The sequence below is a fragment of the Hordeum vulgare genome, chromosome 3H, assembly GCF_904849725.1.
Source record: "Hordeum vulgare subsp. vulgare chromosome 3H, MorexV3_pseudomolecules_assembly, whole genome shotgun sequence".
NCBI classification, from domain to species: Eukaryota; Viridiplantae; Streptophyta; class Magnoliopsida; order Poales; family Poaceae; genus Hordeum; species Hordeum vulgare.
Genome location: NC_058520.1, coordinates 599,059,594 through 599,081,631, shown reverse-complemented (window position 1 = coordinate 599,081,631; position 22,038 = coordinate 599,059,594). Strand labels below are relative to the sequence as shown.

Here is a 22,038-nt window from a genome sequence, read left to right as displayed (position 1 = left end):
CCGTTTTTATCACTGGACCTGTTTTTCTGTGTTTTTTCTTTCATGTTTTGTGTTTTTTCTTTAGTCTTTTTTCCTTCTTTTTTTTAATATAAGAACTTCTCAAAAATCAATGAACTTATTTTTCAAATTCAAAGAAATTTTCTACTTCGATGACCTTTTGTTTCAAATTTGATGAACTTTTTTCAGATTTGATGTACTTTTTAAAATGGATGAACATTTTTTGAATTCGGTGAACGTTTTTCAACTTTGATGATATTTTAATCAAATTTGATGAACCTTTTCAACTTCGTCTTTTTTTCAAATTTGTAGTTTTTTTTTCAAAATTCTATGTTTAAAAAAAATTCACGTACATCTTTGAATTCATGTTTTTTTTTTTTTGCTTTTTGTTTTCGGAAAGTCAACGAAGCGAAGTCAGCGAGCCAGGAGGGAGCCAAGAGCGCGCGCGTTTTGGACCAGGGCCGAGAATACTGACGCATGGGTGCCGGAATCACTAGTTGACGCCTAAAGCGCTGACTAGGAGCTCCCCATCGCACCCCTGTTGTGTGTCGGGAAGGAAATGTGCCGATGGTGAGCTTGGACTTGCGGGTGTGATAGTTTTTCCATGTAAGGTGTTCCTCAAATTATATTTTATTCTTTTTTTTGTTCTTTCAATTTTATTTCAGATGAAACTTCGGACTAATTGTAGCCCCATGAAATGGTCTCATTGGGCATGAAAGGGCGCACGGACCGCTGGCTCAGGAATGGAGGCTGCTTCAGTGCCTTACCGCTACCTTCCTTTGGTTGTTTGACATGTGGGTCAGGCATTTGTTTTTTTTTTTTATGTTGGGTCAGGCATTTGTTGGGCCCACATGTCATGCACTCAAAGGTACCTGCCTTTAAGGCACTGAAGCTGAGTCCCTCAGCAACGTTCCACTCAGTTGGAAAGGCAGAGCAGGTTTTTCAATTTCTTTTCTAGTTGTTTTTCAGTTTTATTTTATTTTTCTAGTTTTTTCGTCTGTTTACTTCCCTATTTTAGTTTCTCTAATTTTTCCGTCTTTCTCTATCTTTCATCTTATTTCACCAACGGTATAGAATGTACTGTAGCACCAGATGAAGGAAGAGTCGCATAATACACTATGTGGGGAGAGCACAAAGTGCAACATGTGTGAGCATAAAAAGTGCACTAAAGAAAGAGGATCACAATTGCACTATAGTAGGAGCACACATGTAGTATGAGAAGGAAACACAAAGTGAACTCCACAGAGGCACAAGTGAAGTGCACAGGTGCACTACAATTGGGAGCACAAATGCAGTACATTACAGTAGGAAGCACAGATTATGGCAGATTTGTTTTGTCGAAACCTGTTAATAGGGAATCGAGTTTCGAAGATGTCGATGCAAGTTTCGAAGATCTCGATGCAAGAGACACAACGGTGAATATGGTTCGTCATATAATCCCGCAATTTTAGACATATTTCGATTCAAAATATCTATAAATAAAAGCATGAAAAAACACACCAAATCCTCCTACGCAGGGAGTGTGACGGTGATGAGGATGGTTCAACAGCGCATACTCCAACTCTTGCTTCACATTATATCCATCGCCCCATGTCCATGGACTCCATGTGGACCGGAGTGCGGTTTCTTTCCTCTCTGAGAGACGCGGTTGACGGTTATCTCTCTCTTTTCGCTCCTTGTGCCATCGCTAAAACTACAACAAGCAGCACGAGAGGAAGAGCAGATGTGAGAAAAAAAAAAAGCTGGAGATTTTTTCTTTCATATATTCAAAACACTTTAAAAGATTATTTTTTTCTTGCCGAGGGAGTGTAGTAAGTATATATTCATCAGATATAAGTTTCCTGAAGAAAATGCCAACAGTAGCATTTTCCAGCATATAAACTCTATAAACACAAAAGTAAGACAAAAAGCGCCGTCAGTGATCAGGAGCATCAGTTAAAACGTGGATCCTCCCAGCTTCAGTCTGAAGTTCACAATGCAGCGGAGCTTCAGAATTCCAGTAGTCCTCGCTGCATAATTTGTTTCAGACACAGCTTCTGAGATTCAGAATTCCAGTAGTCCTCGCTGCACCGTCGGCTTCAGACAGAGCTTTCGAAAATGCAACCAGCTTGAACCCAATACAGAACGGCACATACAAACTTGATTATTGTTATTGCAGCACCTCAGTCAATTCTTCAACCCAGCAAGTGTATCTATCTCTTAAAGGGAGCTTTGTAATATCAGAGTTGATCAATGTCGCAATCAGCAAGCAAATTCCCCTGTTTTTGTTTTTGCCGATGAAGTGTAGTATTCCTATTTAACGGAGCTTCATTCCTCTTGACCATAGTCTAACCCAGCCCCATATTCCCACGCTTCAAGATAACGATCCCATTGATACCTGTCCCTCGGCGCCAAAGATTTCACCCATGGCGTAACAGCCGGACCGACAAAGCTCGAAAGGAAGGTGTAGTAACCAAGCATCACAAAGTGGCCTGACCAGTTGAGGATGACTCCAACTCCAACCTGCTTGAATATTTCAGGCAAGATCTGCGGCCGGCTGATCATGACCAGGCCCAGCGTTTTCACCAGGGGTCCAAACTGTATCACATCCTGGAGAAATGGGCGGAGCACCGAGTCACCGAGCTTCTGCATCGACTGGAAATTGGCAAAGAGAAGCTCGTTGATAAAAGTCGGCGAAATGTCAGACCCCGGCCTCGTCGACATTGCTCTCTGGAACAGCCATGATGCGCTTAGATTTGGCATGTAAGGGTTTAACAGCTTCAAACTTTGTGCATCCAGAAAATCTCCTGAAACCGCTTCGTACACGCCGTTCGACAGACGACCGAGATGCCTTGTCAGGCTTCCAAACCCTCCGAAGGAAACAGGTGACTGGATGCCACTGGCGTCGCCGACCTGTAAGATCCGGTCGAACGCGGCCGGCAACGGGCTGTCCCGGTAAGTTGGGAAGATCCCATATATGACTCTCCTTATGTCCAAATTCTCAAGAACTGTATCTTGGTAACCAGGCATGAGATCCCAGAACATCTCCAAGAGTTCCTCCAGCTTTGGGCTCCCAAACTGTGGATCAACATATGTGAACATGTATGTGGTACGATCAGTCGGGCCGGAACCGGCAGGAAATGCCTCCCAAAACAGCTGCACTCCTCGTCCTGAATCTCCACCAACACTCTTCACTGACGAGCTACTGAAGATGACATCGCTGGTTGTGTTCTTCTCAAACCCACGAGCACAGGCACCGACAACAAGGCACAGTCCATCCGGCCTCCTGCCGGAGCGGATCTGCCGCACGATCGGGGAGAAGTTGCCCATGGCGTCGACGACGAGCCGGCAACGCAGACGATCACCGTCGCTCAGTTTCAGCACCGCAAGATCATCATGAACTGAAATGCTAGACACACTCTTCCCCTCAAAGATTTCCCCGCCTGAAGAAATGAAGCGCGCTTTCATGATCTCGACGAGCTTCGCCGGCGAAATCCCGAGGTGGAGGATGTCCTCCACCCAAATCTCGCCTTTACCCTCGAACCCGCACCGGTTGGGGTTGAAGTCGCTGGTGACGACCTGCTCGGCCTCGGCCTCCGAGAGGATGCCGACCTGCACGATCTCCATGAGCTCCTTGCGCGAGATGTTCCACTCCTGCTCCCTCCCTTTGACGGCGTTCCTCTCGACGATGCCCACCCGGAGGCCCCTGTAGCTGAGCGCCGTGGCTATGAAGATGCCCAGCGTGCCGCCGCACACCAGCACGTCGAAGGTCTCGGCGCCGAGATCGGCCGCCGCCCGCGCTGGGCCCTGGACGCGGGTGACGATCTGGGGAGGGGCCTTGGAGGAAGAGGCTTCTTGGGGGGCTGAGCATATGCTGGAGCAGATTTGGTCCAACCTCTTCAGCGCGTCGTAGGAGTACGCCCCGCCGGCGCCGCCGACCTCGTCGCCAGCGGAGGAGATCTTGTCCATGATCGTCTGTGTTCTGGAGGGCGGTGGCGGCGGCTGGGTCTCCGACGACGCCCTGACGCGCAGGAGGCCGCGGCGGCACCGGAGCGGCTTGAGGGCGAGGCGGCGGCCATGGCAAGAAGCAGGGGGCAGCGGAGCGGTGGGAAGGGGAAGAGGCGGCATGAGGCGGGCAGGGTGGGTTGGATTGGAATTTGGATTCGCGGGGCACCGCTGTCCGCCGGGAGGGAGTTGGCTGGCTCGGGTGGCTGGCGGGCGGGCGGGCGACGTGGACCATCCCAGACCCAATGCCACGCCGACGCCGGCGAGAAGCAGAGCACCACCCAATGCCTCTCGGCGGCATCCTCTCCTCTGCTTGGAGCCGGCTCATATCCGCCGCACACAACACATCCGACGGCTCTCCTCTGCTCTGTCCTATACTTGTTTTTTTGTGCTGCTCAGTATTTCGGTATTTCCACTGGAGGAAAGGGTGAACAAGTGAATACGCCATACATTGGAGGGGCCAGAAGACATATATTCTAGCCATCAAGTTTTGAAGAACATTAGAATCATTCTTTTGGTACCATCAAGAAAAAATATCATTATTTTGTTGTTGAGCAGCAAAAAGAATCATATTAGTTTCCCAATCAAGAGTAAACACACAAATGGTGATGAGTTAGGTTGATTTTGAGCCAGTTAGGCTGAGGTATGGAAGTCACTCTATTTTGGGGGTTGCATTGCACATTGTGATGCAGATTATGGGACTGTTTGGGTAATTAACCTCATCCGTCCTTTAAAAATAAATTTGGACGTTGACCAAGCTTTGGTGGTCATTTGGATGATAACCAACCAGTAATTGGCACGCCCACAATTCTATAGCACCCTAGTTTCATTGCCGGCTAATTATTTAGAGAGCCAAAATTGGCTAGGACAGTGTGGGCACGAACCAAACAACCCCTACATATCAAACAAAGAAAATAAAATAACGCACAAATTTCCATGCATACCTTTTATGTGTGATAATGTTTTTTCATATACAGTACAAAGCAAGTGTTTTCATACATACTCTCTCCGTTCCAAAATAATTGTCATGGTTGTAGTTCAAATAATTATCGTGGCTTTAGTTCAAATTTAAAATAAAACCACAACAGTTATTTTGAAACGAAGGGAGTACTTATCAAACCAAGAAAAAAAATATGTTGTTGATGTGAGTTGAGCTGAATGATGCTAACTCAAGACCGTGTGCGTAGCATGCATGTCGTACCGGTTGATTTATGAATCTGAGAACACAAAAGAATTATTTTTTCATGAAGAAACAAATGAACTAGTGCAACGATTTTAGACAAACCACTCATTTTTTCATATTCTAGAAGTTTGTATTAAATGCAAAGATAGTTATCCATTTTGTGTAGTTGCACACAAAAATACACACAGCATGAATTTTAAGAATCCCAACCGACTTTGTGACTAAGAGCCATGATATTTAAGAGAACTAATAGACACAAATACCAGTCATATATCTCCAGTTCATCTATGTGGTACACTTTAATTCATAAGACTTATAATTTGATTATTTTCCATTTATCTCTGATCTAGAGAATCTTGGTTAAGTAAAAAAGGAGGCAAAGTCATGAAAACGAAAAATAACTATGTCAAACTCATTGTAATATATGTTTTTCAAATTTAATGAAATCATATTTTCTCTACAAATGTGTTAAAACTATATAACCAGAATATGTATCTTAATATGTGGTTGTATCATATCATGGATGCTAAGTACTCGTCGAAGAAAACTACAATTGTAAGATCATATGTATAAAAGATAAAATCATAATTACAAAAAATAAAAAATATTAGTATAAGTAAATGGTAAGCGCTGTAACTCGTCCAATTAGATACATTATAACTGTGCATCCTCCCAATCCTCTCAGACCATCGGTGTTTTCAGACGTTGGAACTGCATTATTGGACGCGTCTAGCTGTTGGATTAACAAAAATCCCACATGGGCTTCCATTTCCAATCAAAGAGCGCTACATGACCTAAGGCGCTAGTTCTGTCAGAAAACTAAAGTTGTGGGCCTATGGGCCTTAGGTGTACGAATGATAAAGTTAGAAAGAAAAACGAAGGGTCCTCTCAGTACGACGTCAGGGGAGGTGACAGACAGAGAAACGTCGCCTGTCGATTTAGTCGCCGATGATCGAGGGATAAAATCACTGCTAATACAAGCTTTAATGGTGAATTGGTGATTGATGTGCGGCACTGATGGCCACTTGCAAGTGAGTTACCATGTCGATCCATATTTATCCATTACTCCTCGCTCATCCATTACTTCTCGATCATCCATATAGTATCAACTGTCCCGATGTTCCTCCCACACCCTCATTATTTTGGCAGATTGCTACTTCGTCTTCTCTGTTTCGTCTTTTCCTAATTCCATCCTCATAAGTTTAAAATTTATCTTTGTTGACGCACATCTACTTTTATGAGCACCTTCGAAAGATTGAAGGAACAAATCATTTTGAAATTGACGAAATTGTCACACACGTCTTCGTAGTCGAAGTGAACGTGTCCTCCAAATGAACACACATCGTCAGAAGGTCTGAAGAAAATTCCAACAAGAATGTGTGGATGGGAATTCATTATCATTATGGCATGGACATCCTTGGCTAAGGGCGAGTTCTTTTGCAGGCTTTTAGAATAAACTGGAATGAGCTACCCCTACCCAACTTATTCTAGAAGCCCAATCAAATTTATTTTTATAGAAGTCTATTAATTAAGACTTGACTAGTAGGCTTCTAAAAAAATATTTTTGTTGGGCTTCTAGAATAAGCTGGGTAGGGGGCAGCTTATTCTAGAAGCTTAAAAAGCCACCAAAAGAAATGCTCTAAGTTTACTCCAAGCTATTTACATATGCCTAATTATTGTGGTCTATTTTCTTCACCTGATATTCATTGATCCATGGTTTTACTTGCTTCTATAATTTCATACTATATCCGAGATTCGAATTATTTATCCATTCTTGGTTTTTCTGGAGGTTCTACAGTTGCTAACAGGCCTCACTCCCCGCCCCAGTTTTGTGCTCAGCGATGTTTTATATCTCCTTTGTCTATGTCATGTTCTTCTTAGATTGTTTGTACATGGGGCTAAATGACACTTTGATTGTGTAAAAAGGTATGTGAGTTCCTTAGAAAAAGCATTGGCGCGTGGAATATATATGTGGTACTATTATCTTATTTGGCTACAGGACATTTTAGATGGACTATGGCACTCCTAAATTTGTGTGTACGAAGATTGAACATGTAGATTGGCAGTAAAGTTTCTCCATGATCTCTTGCTAATAAAACTCTTCCCTTGTATGTACGGATGTACATAGTCCTGTTATGTGCATAAACAAATAAAAACAAATATCAATGACCAAGATCAATTATCAAGCCGGTGATTGACTAGAAATGACAAAACTATCTATAAATATAGATACACCGTAGCCAAGATCTAAAATACACACCTCTAGCACTATTTTACTTCACATACTACCAGACTTCCAATGGCACAACCAACTCCTCCCCGTTGCCGGTAGCAATGTAGTATGGATCCTTGACATAGTTAGCGATGACACCACTCTTTCATATGAAAATAACTTCCTTGCATGTTGCCATGACCTCGTGAGTTTCTACAAATAAGAAAGTACATGGACCTGCATGAACTCCCTAAATATACTGATACTTTCACGCCATTAGCTCGCTTTCAAACACATTGTATCCGTTTCCCTCATTAAAAAAGGAACACAGACGCACACACACAGGCTTTGATGGGCGCGGCGTGCCTTTGCCCACTAGTAAACATAAATAATGCTCCCTCCGTTCCTAAATATAAGTCTTTTTAAAGTTTTTCACTAGAAAACTACATACAGATGTATATAGACATACATTAGAATATAGATTCATTCGTTTTGTTTCATATATAGTCCTCTAGTGGAATCTCTAAAAGGACTTGTATTTAGAAACGGAGGGAGTACCACTCTCCGACGAGAGTTTTAGATATCGGACCAACCACCAGAAAAATAAGACACAAACCACGCTCAGGAGCATGAATAAAAACACGGCTCCTCCCATCTTCCATGTCAAGTTTACGTGAGCTTCAGAATTCTAGTCCTTGGCTGCTGCATCGTTGGATTCAGATAGAGCTTTCGAGGTTAAGAATTTAGACTTCGTTGCATCGCTGGCTTCAGATTGCCTCCTCTGGAGAGTTCCATTCTGTAGGAAATGATGCCCTGTGGCTAGTGTACAGAGTGTGCCCAGCGAGGAAGCACGGCGGTACAGAACAGAGGAGCTGATCATGGTATTTCACTCACATAGCCAAATTTAAGAGAGGGTTGCAGGAAAGATTTGACACCTTCTTCACATTCCAATCTGTCCCAGCATTCAACATCATCAAACTGTAGCTCCTGCAGCTTTAGCGGCAAGCTGTGCATCTGGAAAGGGAGCCTGATCAACTCTGGAGATTTTGTGAGCACCAGCTGCTCCAGGGACGGGAACGTCACATCGGGATTGCAGATGGTGATCAACTTAGGGTTATCTGAAAGGCGCAGATATTTCAGGCAAGAAAATGTACCGTTTGATTTCATTGAACTTTCTTGATCGGTGCTCATTATTTCACCATGGTGCCCTGTCCCAGGAAACGCTTCCTTCATAATGTTGCAGAAACGTGCCTCAAGTTGTTCAAGGCAAGGCAAGTACATCACCCAAGAGAGGTTCTCTAGCTTGGAGCAGCTATTCACATCCAAACAAGTGAGTCTTGGAAAAATGGATGCTGGAGATCTGCCCAGCCATGCTATCCCTCTCAAGTTTACCAAAAACCACATGAGGAGCTTATTCAGAGCACCAAAATAGTAGTTTGACTCGTCTCTTACAATTATCTGCTCCATGTTACTTTGTATAATATCCAGTTCATACAAAGTCCTGCGTGCAAATCTAATTGAAAGAATGTCAGAGAGGCAGAACTCATGTGTTTCTCTGAGACTCCCCAATCTTAAAGACCTAATGGGGAGTTTAGCAGCTTCTCTTAGTGATGCATACTCATCAAAACCATCAGCGTCAATTCCAGCTGATTTGAAGTGATCTAGGGTACCCAACTCTTCAAATATTTTAGGGATAAAGTTGACGGGCCCTCCTCCAACATATGCTCGGCAAGTCCTCAACTCTATTACTTGTAGTGCTTTAAGATTAGATATGACCTCCTCTGGTATTCTTCGTACGCTAGTGCACAGCAGGTACAAGAACTTGAGTTTAGAGAGATTTCGAAAGCAGTAAGGCAATTCGCATATGTGGGGATTATGTGACAAATCAAAGTACTCCAAGTTTGCCAAGGAACATAATTCTTCGGGTATGTTCTTGAGAAGGTTTGTCCTCAAATCCAGATATGTTAGTGAACTGAAATTCATGACCGTTTCAGCTATGCTTCCATCAAAGTAATTATTTTGAAGGCATAACACCCTCAATTTCATGGGGTGATGATCAAATCTAAAGGGAGGAAGTTTCTTCATTCCATTCAACATCAGTGAAATGTACTCAGGTTTGCTCCAAGAGATGCTAATATTTTCTTCTGCACCAGCTTCGGCACGGACAAACCACTTGTTATTGGCCTCTCCACAACCACACGAGATCCATAAAGCCATATCACGAATAACATCGTGCACTTTAACAAAACCATACCAATTTCTCCAGTTCTCTAACAGACATGCATCTCTAAGGTCGCCTATTAGACTATATGCCTTTGTGTAGGCACTTTGAATATCACACTCATCCACTAGACCTAAGCCTATCCAGCATTGAGCGAGTTCAGCTTTAATAATCTCCCAATTCTCTGGCCACAGTGCGCAAGTTAAGAAACAATGTCTCAAGGTGTCATTCCGTATATTATCGTAACTAAACTTGAGTTGTCCAAAAACATTTTCTATGGACAGGGGATTATCTTTGTCACAGCATGACCGTTGCATATGTTGGATGGCATATTCCCATTCAATTGGATCAGTTTTTGGATACATTGCCTTCCCGATAACTATCAAAGCTAATGGCAAGCCCTTCAATTCTTTAACTAGTTCTTTTGCAAGGGCTTCGATACGAGGACTTGAAGACAGAGTTTCCTGACTAACCTTCTCTGTGAATAATTGCCATGCATCATCCTCCTGTAGACAAGCGACTTTTAACTCTTTCCTCACCTCCATTTCACCACAAACTTTTCTTAATCTTGTTGTAAGCACCACTTTTCTCTTGACCTGATCTACATTTCCAAGGGGATATGGTACGCCAACTGATTGTAGATCAATTTGCTCCCAAAGGTCATCCAATAGTACAACTCAGGAATTCATAGATGAGTTGGCGTTGTGATTCCAAATCACCACATTCTGCCATTCCAAGCTTCTTTAGAATATCTCCTTGAATCGTCCTCACTGAACAACCCCTTGAGGCCGTCACAAAAATAACATGCAAGGACATGTCCCCAAATGAGTTGTTGATATTTCGCAGAAGATATGTTTTCCCCACTCCACCTGGGCCCCATATTCCAATCATTCCCACAGGGTCATTCTTAATGAACTGGAGAGCCTCTTGAAGATTACGGTTCTTGTCAGACATTGATGGACCAGGTATCTCTTGGGCAGGTGCTGGCGCATACTCAAATGTAATATTGTTTTTATTGGGACAAGCACTGAGACATTCTTGGACCTCAGTAAGCTTCTCAGATGCCTCCACAATAACATCTTTATTCAACTTGTAGCCGTCAAAGATAACTTGTATGTCAGAATTGATCGCAGAAACCTTTTCCAGCCATCTGTTCACTTCATTCGTGGGTCTCATGCACTGTCGCTCAGCAGCCACAATCCTTAGACGGACATCATTGCTCCTCGCAAGCAAGTTGTTGGTGGCATCCTCCAGATTTCTCAAAGTCCTTCCTGTCTTGAAAGCAAAAAAGAAAACATGAGTTAATTAGTACTAAAACATGGCATTAGGACAAAATATAAATATGTACCAAAATTCCAGTTGATGCACACACTTACTGAACTTGGGTCTTTCTTTTGAAGGTTCCATTTCTTTACTGAACGAATGACATCTTCCCATTGCTCTGGACCTCTTTTACCTTGCATTTGCTTCCCAAATTCTATCAAGTCTGATGGTATACCTTTTAGTTCCTTTATGAGATCATTCACCAAGGGCCCGATGTGGGGATCATAATAAATATCTTCCTGATCAAAATTGTGTTTAAATAACTCTAGTGCTTCAGTCTCTCCCAAACCAGGCACTTCTATATATTCATTCACACCCATTCGACTGTGTACAATTTCTGATTGTGAGGTGAGTACCACTTTCCTCTTGAATTCACCCACAGTTCCGAGAGGATATGGAATGCCAACTTCTAGAAGATCTAGCTTCTCATGAAGGTCATCCACCAACACGAGAAAGTTTCTTGTCCTGAGTAGTTTAGCTATGCTGGTGGTTTTAGTTGATACACCATCATCCTGTCCTATGTCAAGCCGCTGTATGATTTGATCTTGAATATTCTGTACTGAGCATTCTCTGGAGGCTGTCACAAAGATAACAAAATATGGAGAGTCTCCAACAAAGGAATTGTTGATCTTCTTGAGAAGATATGTGTTCTCAACTCCATCTGGGCCCCATAATCCAATCATTCCGACTCGATCATCATCAATATATTTCTGAGCATCCAAGAGGACCTTCTCATGACTTGGAAGTTGAGCAAATTGGACAGGGATATCTATGACAAAAGGTGGCGGTTGATTGTCTGTAACAGTCCTGGGTATATTTTTGATACATGCATCCACATCAGGCAGCTTCTGAGCTGCTCTCTTACCAATTTTGTAGTTTGACCAGCAATTTAGGGAGCAACAAGCAAAAATTCTGCATCTACTGTCATATCGTTGATGGTTTCTCTGTTCTTCAGATATAGCTTTATTTGCCCTTTCCAGCCAAAATTTTGCTTCATTTGTTCCTATCAACCCGTTCTGGATACCAGCTTCGATCTCGCCTTGAATACCCTTCTGTATGCCAATCAAAGTCTTAGTAGCCCTATCATGATCTCTCACATTTTTGCCAGTGCTGAAGCAATACATTGCATGTGTGAGGAAAACATCTTTGAGTGGAGTTATGACGGTGCTAACAGTAGGACCAAACCAACTACCCAAGTTGGCTGGCATTGTTGTCACCAATTTAGATAAACGCACAATCAGAATATTGCAAGATAATTTGCATGTCCCAGTTATTAATTTGCCAAGAAAAATGGCCTGCAAATAAATTTATCAGAAAAAAGAAAAAGAATATCAGGTGAGATGAAGTGTAGGTTTTGACATTTCAAAGACTAGTAAATCAAGAACAATCACTCACTGTATTTAGTTATACAAACTCAGAAGCCCGTCAACCATGTGAAAGGGGAAAGACAGATGATTAGCTAAGTACTTACTGTGGATCTCCTGTTCCTAGAAGTTGCTTCAAGAAGAGCAGGTTTTACTGCAAGAAAAAACAATTTCCGCTTTTCAGAAGTTAATTCAAGAAGATCAGGTTTTGTCAAGGGGAATCAAAATAATTTCCTTATGATCCCTTGGAGACTAAATCAAGGAAAGAGGAAGTAGAGAAACCTAGGTACAGAAACAAAATAAGATTCAAGGGATTCTTTCCAACTTTTTGATCTCTCTTTGCAATAGCTCAAGCAAGATGGTACTTATTGAACAGTTCAATCAAAAAAATATTCTGGATGCAAAGATGATAGAACACAGAAAACTTACTTTGGTATTGTATCAACAATTCATCATAGAAGAGAAGTGTAACACAGTTCAATATTATGTAAACCACCAGAAGAACTCAACTAGGGGTACTACAGTTGATGGAATGGAACATTCAACGGTGGAACTGGACTACAGCTACTAAAGTAGGAGAGCTTTCAGGAGTCTCAATAGGCAAAAGGAGGCAAGTGGGATCGTGGGAATGAGCCGTGAAATTAGGATGATGCAATAAAGAGATCTATTCATTTTGTAGATGAAAGGATGCAGTGTGCAGGAGTGGATGGGAGATCCATTGCAAGCGGGAAGTCAACAGACAAGCTGCAAAACAAGAAAGGGAAAGGGTCAAAATGGAGTATAGCCAACAACTCTAGTACTTGGAACATTCAATGATTGATCAATAGTTTATAGCGGGTGAATTACATATACAGTGAAATACAGAACTTGGACGGCTAACAGCGAGCAAATCATATTCATCCAGTGTCATGACCTTTGCCCTATTCAATCCGAAATATACAGTCAAAGGTGAAAGTCACATCTTGCAAATCTCAAGAACCACATACTGGCCGGTTTGGAGAGCTGCTATTCACTCACATTATTTAGTCGTGCAAGCGCCCATCAACCCAGGTTCATTATCCACATCCACTGAACCCAAAGATTAGCACCGTAGTTATCCTCTAGATGTCCAGCCTGTTTGCAATATCTTAAGACAAGTTGAGTGTATCTAAATCAGTGCATCAATTTTCAAGCTTAGCTAACATTTCTGAAGGCTAACCATAGGAAGAATAGCTAATGATGTAATGGGAATAGTAGAACATCAGTTGCATCTTCCAGGAGGTGGAAAGGGCAACCTCACCTGCAGGCATGCGAGCAAGTCCAAGGAGAAACGAGCCGATCAGAAGCTCGTAAATTCTGGCCTGATTTGAAGCTGAAACCGATAAAGATTCTCTCAACTGTCCACAAACCCTGCAAAACAATGCTCGTAAAATTCAGAGAAACGCTCCGAATGCGGATAAGTAAATTCGTCGAACAGCCGGCGTGCAGACACGGCGCGCGGTGGAGAGCAGCAAAGCTGATGTCGCCGTTGGCTTAACGGATTCGCGCCGGTCAAGGCTGCGCCGGCAGTGCCAGTTTTTGCTTTGTAAAAGGAGTGCCGACCGAGCGGCCAGACGTCGGCGGCTGCGTTCGGAGGAACCGTCGGCGTGCGGAACATGAATGCTCCTCCCACCAACGCTGATGAGTAGCGCCCTATCTCCCACCCCACCACTTCGCCTCCTCCCTTCCGCCCTGCTCGTGGTCATGGCAGGGACCTGGGTAGGGCTGACGACTGCGGCGAGCTTGGCTGGGTAAGCGACGGCGGCGACGCAGCGCGAGTTAAAACAGTTCCATTCGTTGACTGCCATTGTTTTTACCGTTCTCAGCTTTTTGAACGTTCTCATTTTGTTTCCCATGCGCAGAATAATATTTTAGCTATAGTAAATGGTTCTTTGTTTTTTGATTTTGCTAACAACATGTGTCAGGCTCTAGCAACAGAAGAACACGCATCGGTAACCGAATTCACATGCAGAAATTAGATCGAGGAACGATTATATTGCTGAGAATTTGGGAAAAATGGGTTCAGCTCGCCACAGGCGGCTAGGGTTTATAGATAAGCATCTCTTACATGCCCCATAAGGCTGGAAAGAGAGGCTTAAATAAGCCAACTTGCCTAAAACAGCAAAAGTGAATGAGCTGACGGTAGTGGACTTGTCGGAAAGGTAACAGCGACGCGGGCAGCTCGCGTTACCGTTGGATGCAAGATCGACGTTCCACCAGCCTCATAACACGAATCGGTATCGCCCCTTCTCCACTGTAGGATGATCAATCAGCCACTCCCGATGCATCCGGCACACCGGAACACGGGAGGATCGACCGCGACAATTCCCCCCCCCCCCCAATGTTAAGCTGCAACTTGCCCTCAAGCTGCAAACGAAGGAAAAATCTTTTGAATGAACGATGAATCCTTCCATGTTGCTTGTTCCACTAGCATGTTAACCCACTTGACTAGCCACCTCACCACATGAATGCCAATATCACCTTGAACCCCGGGAATGAATTTTCTTTCTAACACAGCTTCTGGCTCCATTTTAATCACTCCATCCGGACCAACTACACGTAAATCCTTGGAGGGTACAACAGCAGGCCCAATATGCTTCTTTACTGACTTACATGAAAAGTAGGGTGCAATTTGCAACCCTCAGGCAAGAGCAACTTGTAAGTATGAAGACCAATCCTCTGCAGAACTCTGAAAGGCCCATAAAATTTTGAATGCAGTTTGAGATGCCTGTGGAGACTAAGAGAAGTGTGTATGTAGGGCTGTAGTTTTAAGTACACCATGTCTCCCTAAGCAAATTCCCTTTCCTTTCTTTTTTTGTCAGCAAACCATTTCATTCTAGCTTGTGCCTTGAGTAGATTCTGCTTGATTACCTCCAAAGCCAACTCTCTGTTCTACAGCAAGTTATCAGACTCCACAGAAATGGAATCAGGTAGGGCTGATTCAACCACCATAGGAGGAGGAAAGCCATACAAAGCTTGGAAGGGAGTCATCTGTAAGGCAGTATGAAAACTGGTATTGTACCACCATTCAGCTAATGCCAACCAACCATGCCATTTCTTGGGCTGTTGAAAGCACATGCATCTCAAATAATTTTCTAAGCACTGATTGACCCTCTTAGTTTGTCCATCAGACTGAGGGTGATAGCTAGTACTCATATGCAGCTTGATCTTCAAAGACTTAAAAAGTTGCTGCCACATATTGCTAGTAAAGATCATGTCTCTATCAGTCACAATCACTACTGGCATCCCATGCAATTTGAACACAGTTTCAGAAAAAGCCCTAGCTACAGATTCCACAGTAATAGGGTGCTCCAGACCAATGAAATGAGCATACTTGGTAAATCTGTCAACCACCACCAAGATGAGATCCTTGTTCTCAGACACAGGCAAGCCTTCCACAAAGTCCATGCTGACATGAGCCCAAGCAAAATCTGGTACAGGCAGTGGTTCCAACAAGCCTGGATAAGGACAATGTTCAGCCTTATTAATTTGGCAAACTGGGCAAGCTTTGACAAATGCAATGACATCTTGCTTTAGTCCTGGCCAATGAAACACTAGCTTAACTCTTTGGTAGGTAGCCCTTTCACCAGAGTGACCCCCTAATTCAGAGTTGTGAAATGTCTTTAATAATTCTTGTCTGAGAGCAGTTGCTTTACCCACTACTACCTTGTTTTTGAACCTTAGAATTCCATCCCGAAAAGAATAAGAACTTGTTGGATCCTTTGTCACAGTGCACTGAGCAATCAGCTCTTTAATCCTATCATCTTGACTGTAACTCTTGACCACATCTACTACCCAAGTGGGAGTAGTGCTGCTGGCCACAAGCATAAATACTAGGTGTTTTACTCTGGTAGTGCATGAGCTGCTCTGTTTTCCTTTCATTTTTTGTATTCAATAGTAAAATTGTATCCCGGCAATTTGAGTAACAACTTGTGCTGCACTCCCTTAGTGAGTTTTTGTTCTTGTATGTATTTCAAACTCTCTTGATCAGTTCTGATAACTAGAGCAGTAGCCAAGAAGTAGTGCTTCCATTTTTGAACAGCTTCAACAATTGCCATGGCCTCCTTATCATAGGTCGACAATGCAGCTGCTCTAGGTCCAATAGTCTTACTGAAATAAGAAATTGGCCTTCCCTCTTGCACGAGGACAACTCCCAATCCATATCCAGAAGCATCAGCCTCTAAAATGAATGGTTTGGAAAAATCAGGCAATATTAACACTGGAGAGTGAGTGAGCTTGTCCTTAATCTCAGCAAAAGCCTTGTCTTGAGCATTGCCCCACTGGAAGGCATCTTTCTGTTGGGGAACGTCGCATGGGAAACACAAATTTTCCTACGCGCACGAAGACCTATCATGGTGATGTCCATCTACGAGAGGGGATGAGTGATCTACGTACCCTTGTAGATCGTACAGCAGAAGCGTTAGTGAACGCGGTTGATGTAGTGGAACGTCCTCACGTCCCTCGACCCGCCCCGCGAACAATCCCGCGATCGGTCCCACGATCTAGTACCGAACGGACGGCACCTCCGCGTTCAGCACACGTACAGCTCGACGATGATCTCGGCCTTCTTGATCCAGCAAGAGAGACGGAGAGGTAGAAGAGTTCTCCGGCAGCGTGACGGCGCTCCGGAGGTTGGTGATGACCTTGTCTCAGCAGGGCTCCGCCCGAGCTCCGTAGAAACGCGATCTAGAGGAAAAACCGTGGAGGTATGTGGTCGGGCTGCCGTGGAAAAGTCGTCTCAAATCAGCCCTAAAACCTCCGTATATATATGTGGGAGGGAGGGGACCTTGCCTTGGGGCTCAAGGAGCCCCAAGGGGGTCGGCCGAGTCCAATGGGGGAGGACTCCCCCCCCCAAACCGAGTTGGACTTGGTTTGGTAGGAGGGAGTCCCCCTTCCTTCCCACCTCCTCCTTTTTTTTTCTTTTCTCTTGATTTTCTCTTCTTGGCGCATAGAACCCTTTTGGGCTGTCCCACCAGCCCACTAAGGGCTGGTGTGCCACCCTCAAGGCCTATGGGCTTCCCCGGGGTGGGTTGCCCCCCCCCCCCCCCGGTGAACTCCCGGAACCCACTCGTCATTCCCGGTACATTCCCGGTAACTCCGAAAACCTTCCGGTAATCAAATGAGGTCATCCTATATATCAATCTTCGTTTCCGGACTATTCCGGAAACCCTCGTGACGTCCGTGATCTCATCCGGGACTCCGAACAACATTCGGTAACCAACCATATAACTCAAATACGCATAAAACAACGTCGAACCTTAAGTGTGCAGACCCTGCGGGTTCGAGAACTATGTAGACATGACCCGAGAGACTCCTCGGTCAATATCCAATAGCGGGACCTGGATGCCCATATTGGATCCTACATATTCTACGAAGATCTTATCGTTTGAACCTCAGTGCCAAGGATTCATATAATCCCGTATGTCATTCCCTTTGTCCTTCGGTATGTTACTTGCCCGAGATTCGATCGTCAGTATCCGTATACCTATTTCAATCTCGTTTACCAGCAAGTCTCTTTACTCGTTCCGTAATACAAGATCCTGCAACTTACACTAAGTTACATTGCTTGCAAGGCTTGTGTGTGATGTTGTATTACCGAGTGGGCCCTGAGATACCTCTCCGTTCACACGGAGTGACAAATCCCAGTCTTGATTCATACTAACTCAAATAACACCTTCGGAGATACCTGTAGAGCATCTTTATAGTCACCCAGTTACGTTGCGACGTTTGATACACACAAAGCATTCCTCCGGTGTCAGTGAGTTATATGATCTCATGGTCATAGGAATAAATACTTGACACGCAGAAAACAGTAGCAACAAAATGACACGATCAACATGCTACGTCTATTAGTTTGGGTCTAGTCCATCACGCGATTCTCCTAATGACGTGATCCAGTTATCAAGCAACAACACCTTGTTCATAATCAGAAGACACTGACTATCTTTGATCAACTGGCTAGCCAACTAGAGGCTTGCTAGGGACGGTGTTTTGTCTATGTATCCACACATGTAAATGAGTCTTCATTCAATACAATTATAGCATGGATAATAAACGATTATCTTGATACAGGAATTATAATAATAACTATATTTATTATTGCCTCTAGGGCATAATTCCAACAGTCTCCCACTTGCACTAGAGTCAATAATCTAGCCCTCACATCACCATGTGAATTACATTGTAATAAATCTAACACCCATACAGTTCTGGTGTTGATCATGCTTTGGCCGTGGAAGAGGTTTAGTCAGCGGGTCCGCTACATTCAGATCCGTGTGCACTTTGCATATATTCACGTCCTCTCCCTCGACGTAGTCGCGGATGAGGTTGAAGCGTCGTTTGATGTGTCTGGTCTTCTTGTGAAACCGTGGTTCCTTTGCTAAGGCAATGGCACCAGTGTTGTCACAGAACAAGGTTATTGGATTCAGTGCGCTTGGCACCACTCCAAGATCCGTCATGAACTGCTTCATCCAGACACCCTCCTTAGCCGCCTCCGAGGCAGCCATGTACTCCGCTTCACATGTAGAATCTGCTACGACGCTTTGCTTAGAACTGCACCAGCTTACTGCACCCCCATTAAGAATAAATACGTATCTGGTTTGCGACTTAGAGTCGTTCGGATCTGTGTCAAAGCTTGCATCGACGTAACCTTTTACGGCGAGCTCTTCGTCACCTCCATACACGAGAAACATCTCCTTAGTCCTTTTCAGGTACTTCAGGATATTCTTGACCGCTGTCCAGTGATCCACTCCTGGATTACTCTGGAACCTACCTGCCATACTTATGGCCAGGCTAACATCCGGTCTAGTGCACAACATCGCATACATGATAGAACCTATGGCTGAAGCATAGGGGACGGAGCGCATATGCTCTCTATCTTCATCAGTTGCTGGGCACTGAGTCTTACTCAATCTCGTACCTTGTAGAACTGGCAAGAACCCCTTCTTGGACTGTTCCATTTTGAACCTCTTCAAAACTTTATCAAGGTATGTGCTTTGTGAAAGTCCTATCAGGCGTTTTGATCTATCCCTATAGATCTTAATGCCTAGAATGTAAGCAGCTTCTCCTAGGTCCTTCATAGAGAAACTTTTATTCAAGTAATCCTTTATGCTCTCTAAAAACTCTACGTTGTTTCCAATCAGTAATATGTCATCCACATATAATATTAGAAACGCCACAGAGCTCCCACTCACTTTCTTGTAAATACAAGATTCTCCAACCACTTGTATAAACCCAAATGCTTTGATCACCTCATCAAAGCGTTTGTTCCAACTCCGAGATGCTTGCACCAGTCCATAAATGGATCGCTGGAGCTTGCACACCTTGTTAGCATCCTTAGGATCGACAAAACCTTCGGGTTGTATCATATACAACTCTTCCTTAAGGAAACCGTTAAGGAACGCCGTTTTGACATCCATCTGCCAGATTTCATAATCGAAAAATGCAGCTATTGCTAACATGATTCTGACGGACTTAAGCATCGCTACGGGTGAGAAAGTCTCATCGTAGTCAACTCCTTGAACTTGTGAAAAACCCTTTGCCACAAGTCGAGCTTTATAAACGGTCACATTACCGTCAGCATCCGTCTTCCTCTTAAAGATCCATTTGTTCTGAATGGCCTTGCGGCCCTCAGGCAGTACCTCCAAAGTCCACACTTTGTTCTTATACATGGATCCTATCTCGGACTTCATGGCTTCCAGCCATTTGTTGGAATCTGGGCCCACCATTGCTTCTTCATAATTCGCAGGTTCATTGTTGTCTAACAACATGATTGATAAGACGGGATTACCGTACCACTCTGGAGCAGCATGTGGTCTCGTCGACCTGCGTGGTTCGACAGAAACTTGAACTGGAGTTTCATGATCATCATCATTAACTTCCTCCTCAACCGGCGTCGCAATGACAGAGGTTTCCCCTTGCCCTGCGCCACCATCCAGAGGGATGAGAGGTTCGACAACCTCGTCAAGTTCTATCTTTCTCCCACTCAATTCTCTCGAGAGAAACTCCTTCTCGAGAAAAGCTCCGTTTTTAGCAACAAACACTTTGCCCTCGGATTTGAGATAGAAGGTGTACCCAACTGTCTCTTTTGGGTAACCTATGAAGACGCACTTTTCCGCTTTGGGTTCCAGCTTTTCAGGCTGAAGCTTTTTGACATAAGCATCACATCCCCAAACTTTAAGAAACGACAACTTTGGCCTTTTGTCCATACCACAGTTCGTATGGTGTCGTCTCAACGGATTTTGATGGTGCCCTATTTAAAGTGAATGCAGCTGTTTCTAATGCATAGCCCCAAAATGATAACGACAAATCAGTAAGAGACATCATAGATCGCACCATCTCTAATAGAGTACGATTACGACGTTCAGACACACCATTACGCTGTGGTGTTCCAGGCGGTGTTAACTGTGAAACAATTCCACATTGTCTTAAGTGAGCACCAAACTCGAAACTCAGATATTCACCCCCACGATCAGACCGTAGGAACTTGATCTTCTTGTTACGATGATTTTCCACTTCACTCTGAAATTGCTTGAACTTTTCAAATGTTTCAGACTTGTGCTTCATCAAGTAGACATAACCATATCTACTTAAATCGTCAGTGAAGGTGAGAAAATAACGATATCCGCCGCGTGCCTCCACGCTCATTGGACCACACACATCGGTATGTATGATTTCCAATAAGTCACTTGCACGCTCCATTGTTCCGGAGAACGGAGTTTTAGTCATCTTGCCCATGAGGCATGGCTCGCACGTGTCAAGTGAATCAAAGTCAAGTGACTCCAAAAGTCCATCAGCATGGAGTTTCTTCATGCGCTTTGCACCAATATGACCCAAGCGGCAGTGCCACAAAAATATGGCGCTATCATTGTTTACTCTAACTCTTTTGGTCTCAATGTTATGTATATGCGTATCGCTATCAAGATTCAATATGAACAATCCTCTCACATTCGGTGCATGACCATAAAAGATGTTACTCACAGAAATAGAACAACCATTATTCTCTGACTTAAAAGAGTAACCGTCTCGCAATAAACAAGATCCAGATATAATGTTCATGCTCAACGTAGGCACTAAATAACAATGATTTAAGTTCATCACTAATCCTGACGGTAGCTGAAGTGACACTGTGCCGACGGCGATTGCATCAACCTTGGAACCATTTCCTACGCGCATCGTCACTTCATCTTTCGCCAGCCTTCGTCTATTCCGCAGTTCCTGTTTCGAGTTGCAAATATGAGCAACAGAACCGGTATCGAATACCCAGGCACTACTACGAGAGCCGGTTAAGTACACATCAATAACATGTATATCAAATATACCTGATTTTTCTTTGCCCGCCTTCTTATCTGCCAGATACTTGGGGCAATTGCGCTTCTAGTGACCCATACCCTTGCAATAGAAGCACTCCGTTTCAGGCTTAGGTCCAGCTTTGGGTTTCTTCGTCGGATTGGCAACAGGCTTGCCGCTCTTCTTCGAATTGCCCTTCTTGCCTTTGCCGTTTCTCTTGAAACTAGTGGTCTTATTCACCATCAACACTTGATGCTCTTTACGGAGTTCAGACTCTGTGACTTTCAGCATCGCAAACAACTCGCCGGGAGACTTGTTCATCCCTTGCATGTTGTAGTTCAACACAAAGCCTTTATAGCTTGGCGGCAGTGATTGAAGGATTCTGTCAGTGATAGCTTCTTGCGGGAGTTCAATCCCCAGCTCAGCTAGACGGTTTGAGTACCCAGAC

General features: G+C 43.9%; 2 protein-coding genes across 2 annotated transcripts; both read right to left on the bottom strand.

The window, feature by feature from the left end:
- Positions 1–1,212: 1,212 nt before the first annotated feature.
- Positions 1,213–4,452, bottom strand: LOC123442189. The gene is made up of 2 exons (XM_045118253.1): positions 4,432–4,452; positions 1,213–4,290 (listed from the first exon to the last, which is right to left on the bottom strand). Exons 1-2 carry the CDS (start codon positions 4,450–4,452, stop codon positions 2,305–2,307), a joined length of 2,007 nt encoding a protein of 668 aa, XP_044974188.1. The 3' UTR covers positions 1,213–2,304.
- Positions 4,453–7,223: 2,771 nt separating this feature from the next.
- On the bottom strand, positions 7,224–13,003 carry LOC123442188 (probable disease resistance protein At5g63020). Its single transcript, XM_045118251.1, is given in 6 exon segments — positions 7,224–10,275; positions 10,277–10,872; positions 10,974–12,215; positions 12,392–12,438; positions 12,714–12,788; positions 12,976–13,003. Coding segments are annotated over 6 exon segments (4,011 nt in total). The 3' UTR covers positions 7,224–8,252.
- Positions 13,004–22,038: the final 9,035 nt, after the last annotated feature.

Coding starts and splice junctions, on each gene's coding strand:
- LOC123442189 (XM_045118253.1), bottom strand. CDS start 4,452: ATGTCTTCTGGCCCCTCCAAT. Junction 4,291..4,431: donor TGTCTTCTGGCCCCTCCAAT/GTATGGCGTATT, acceptor GGCTCCAAGCAG/AGGAGAGGATGCCGCCGAGA.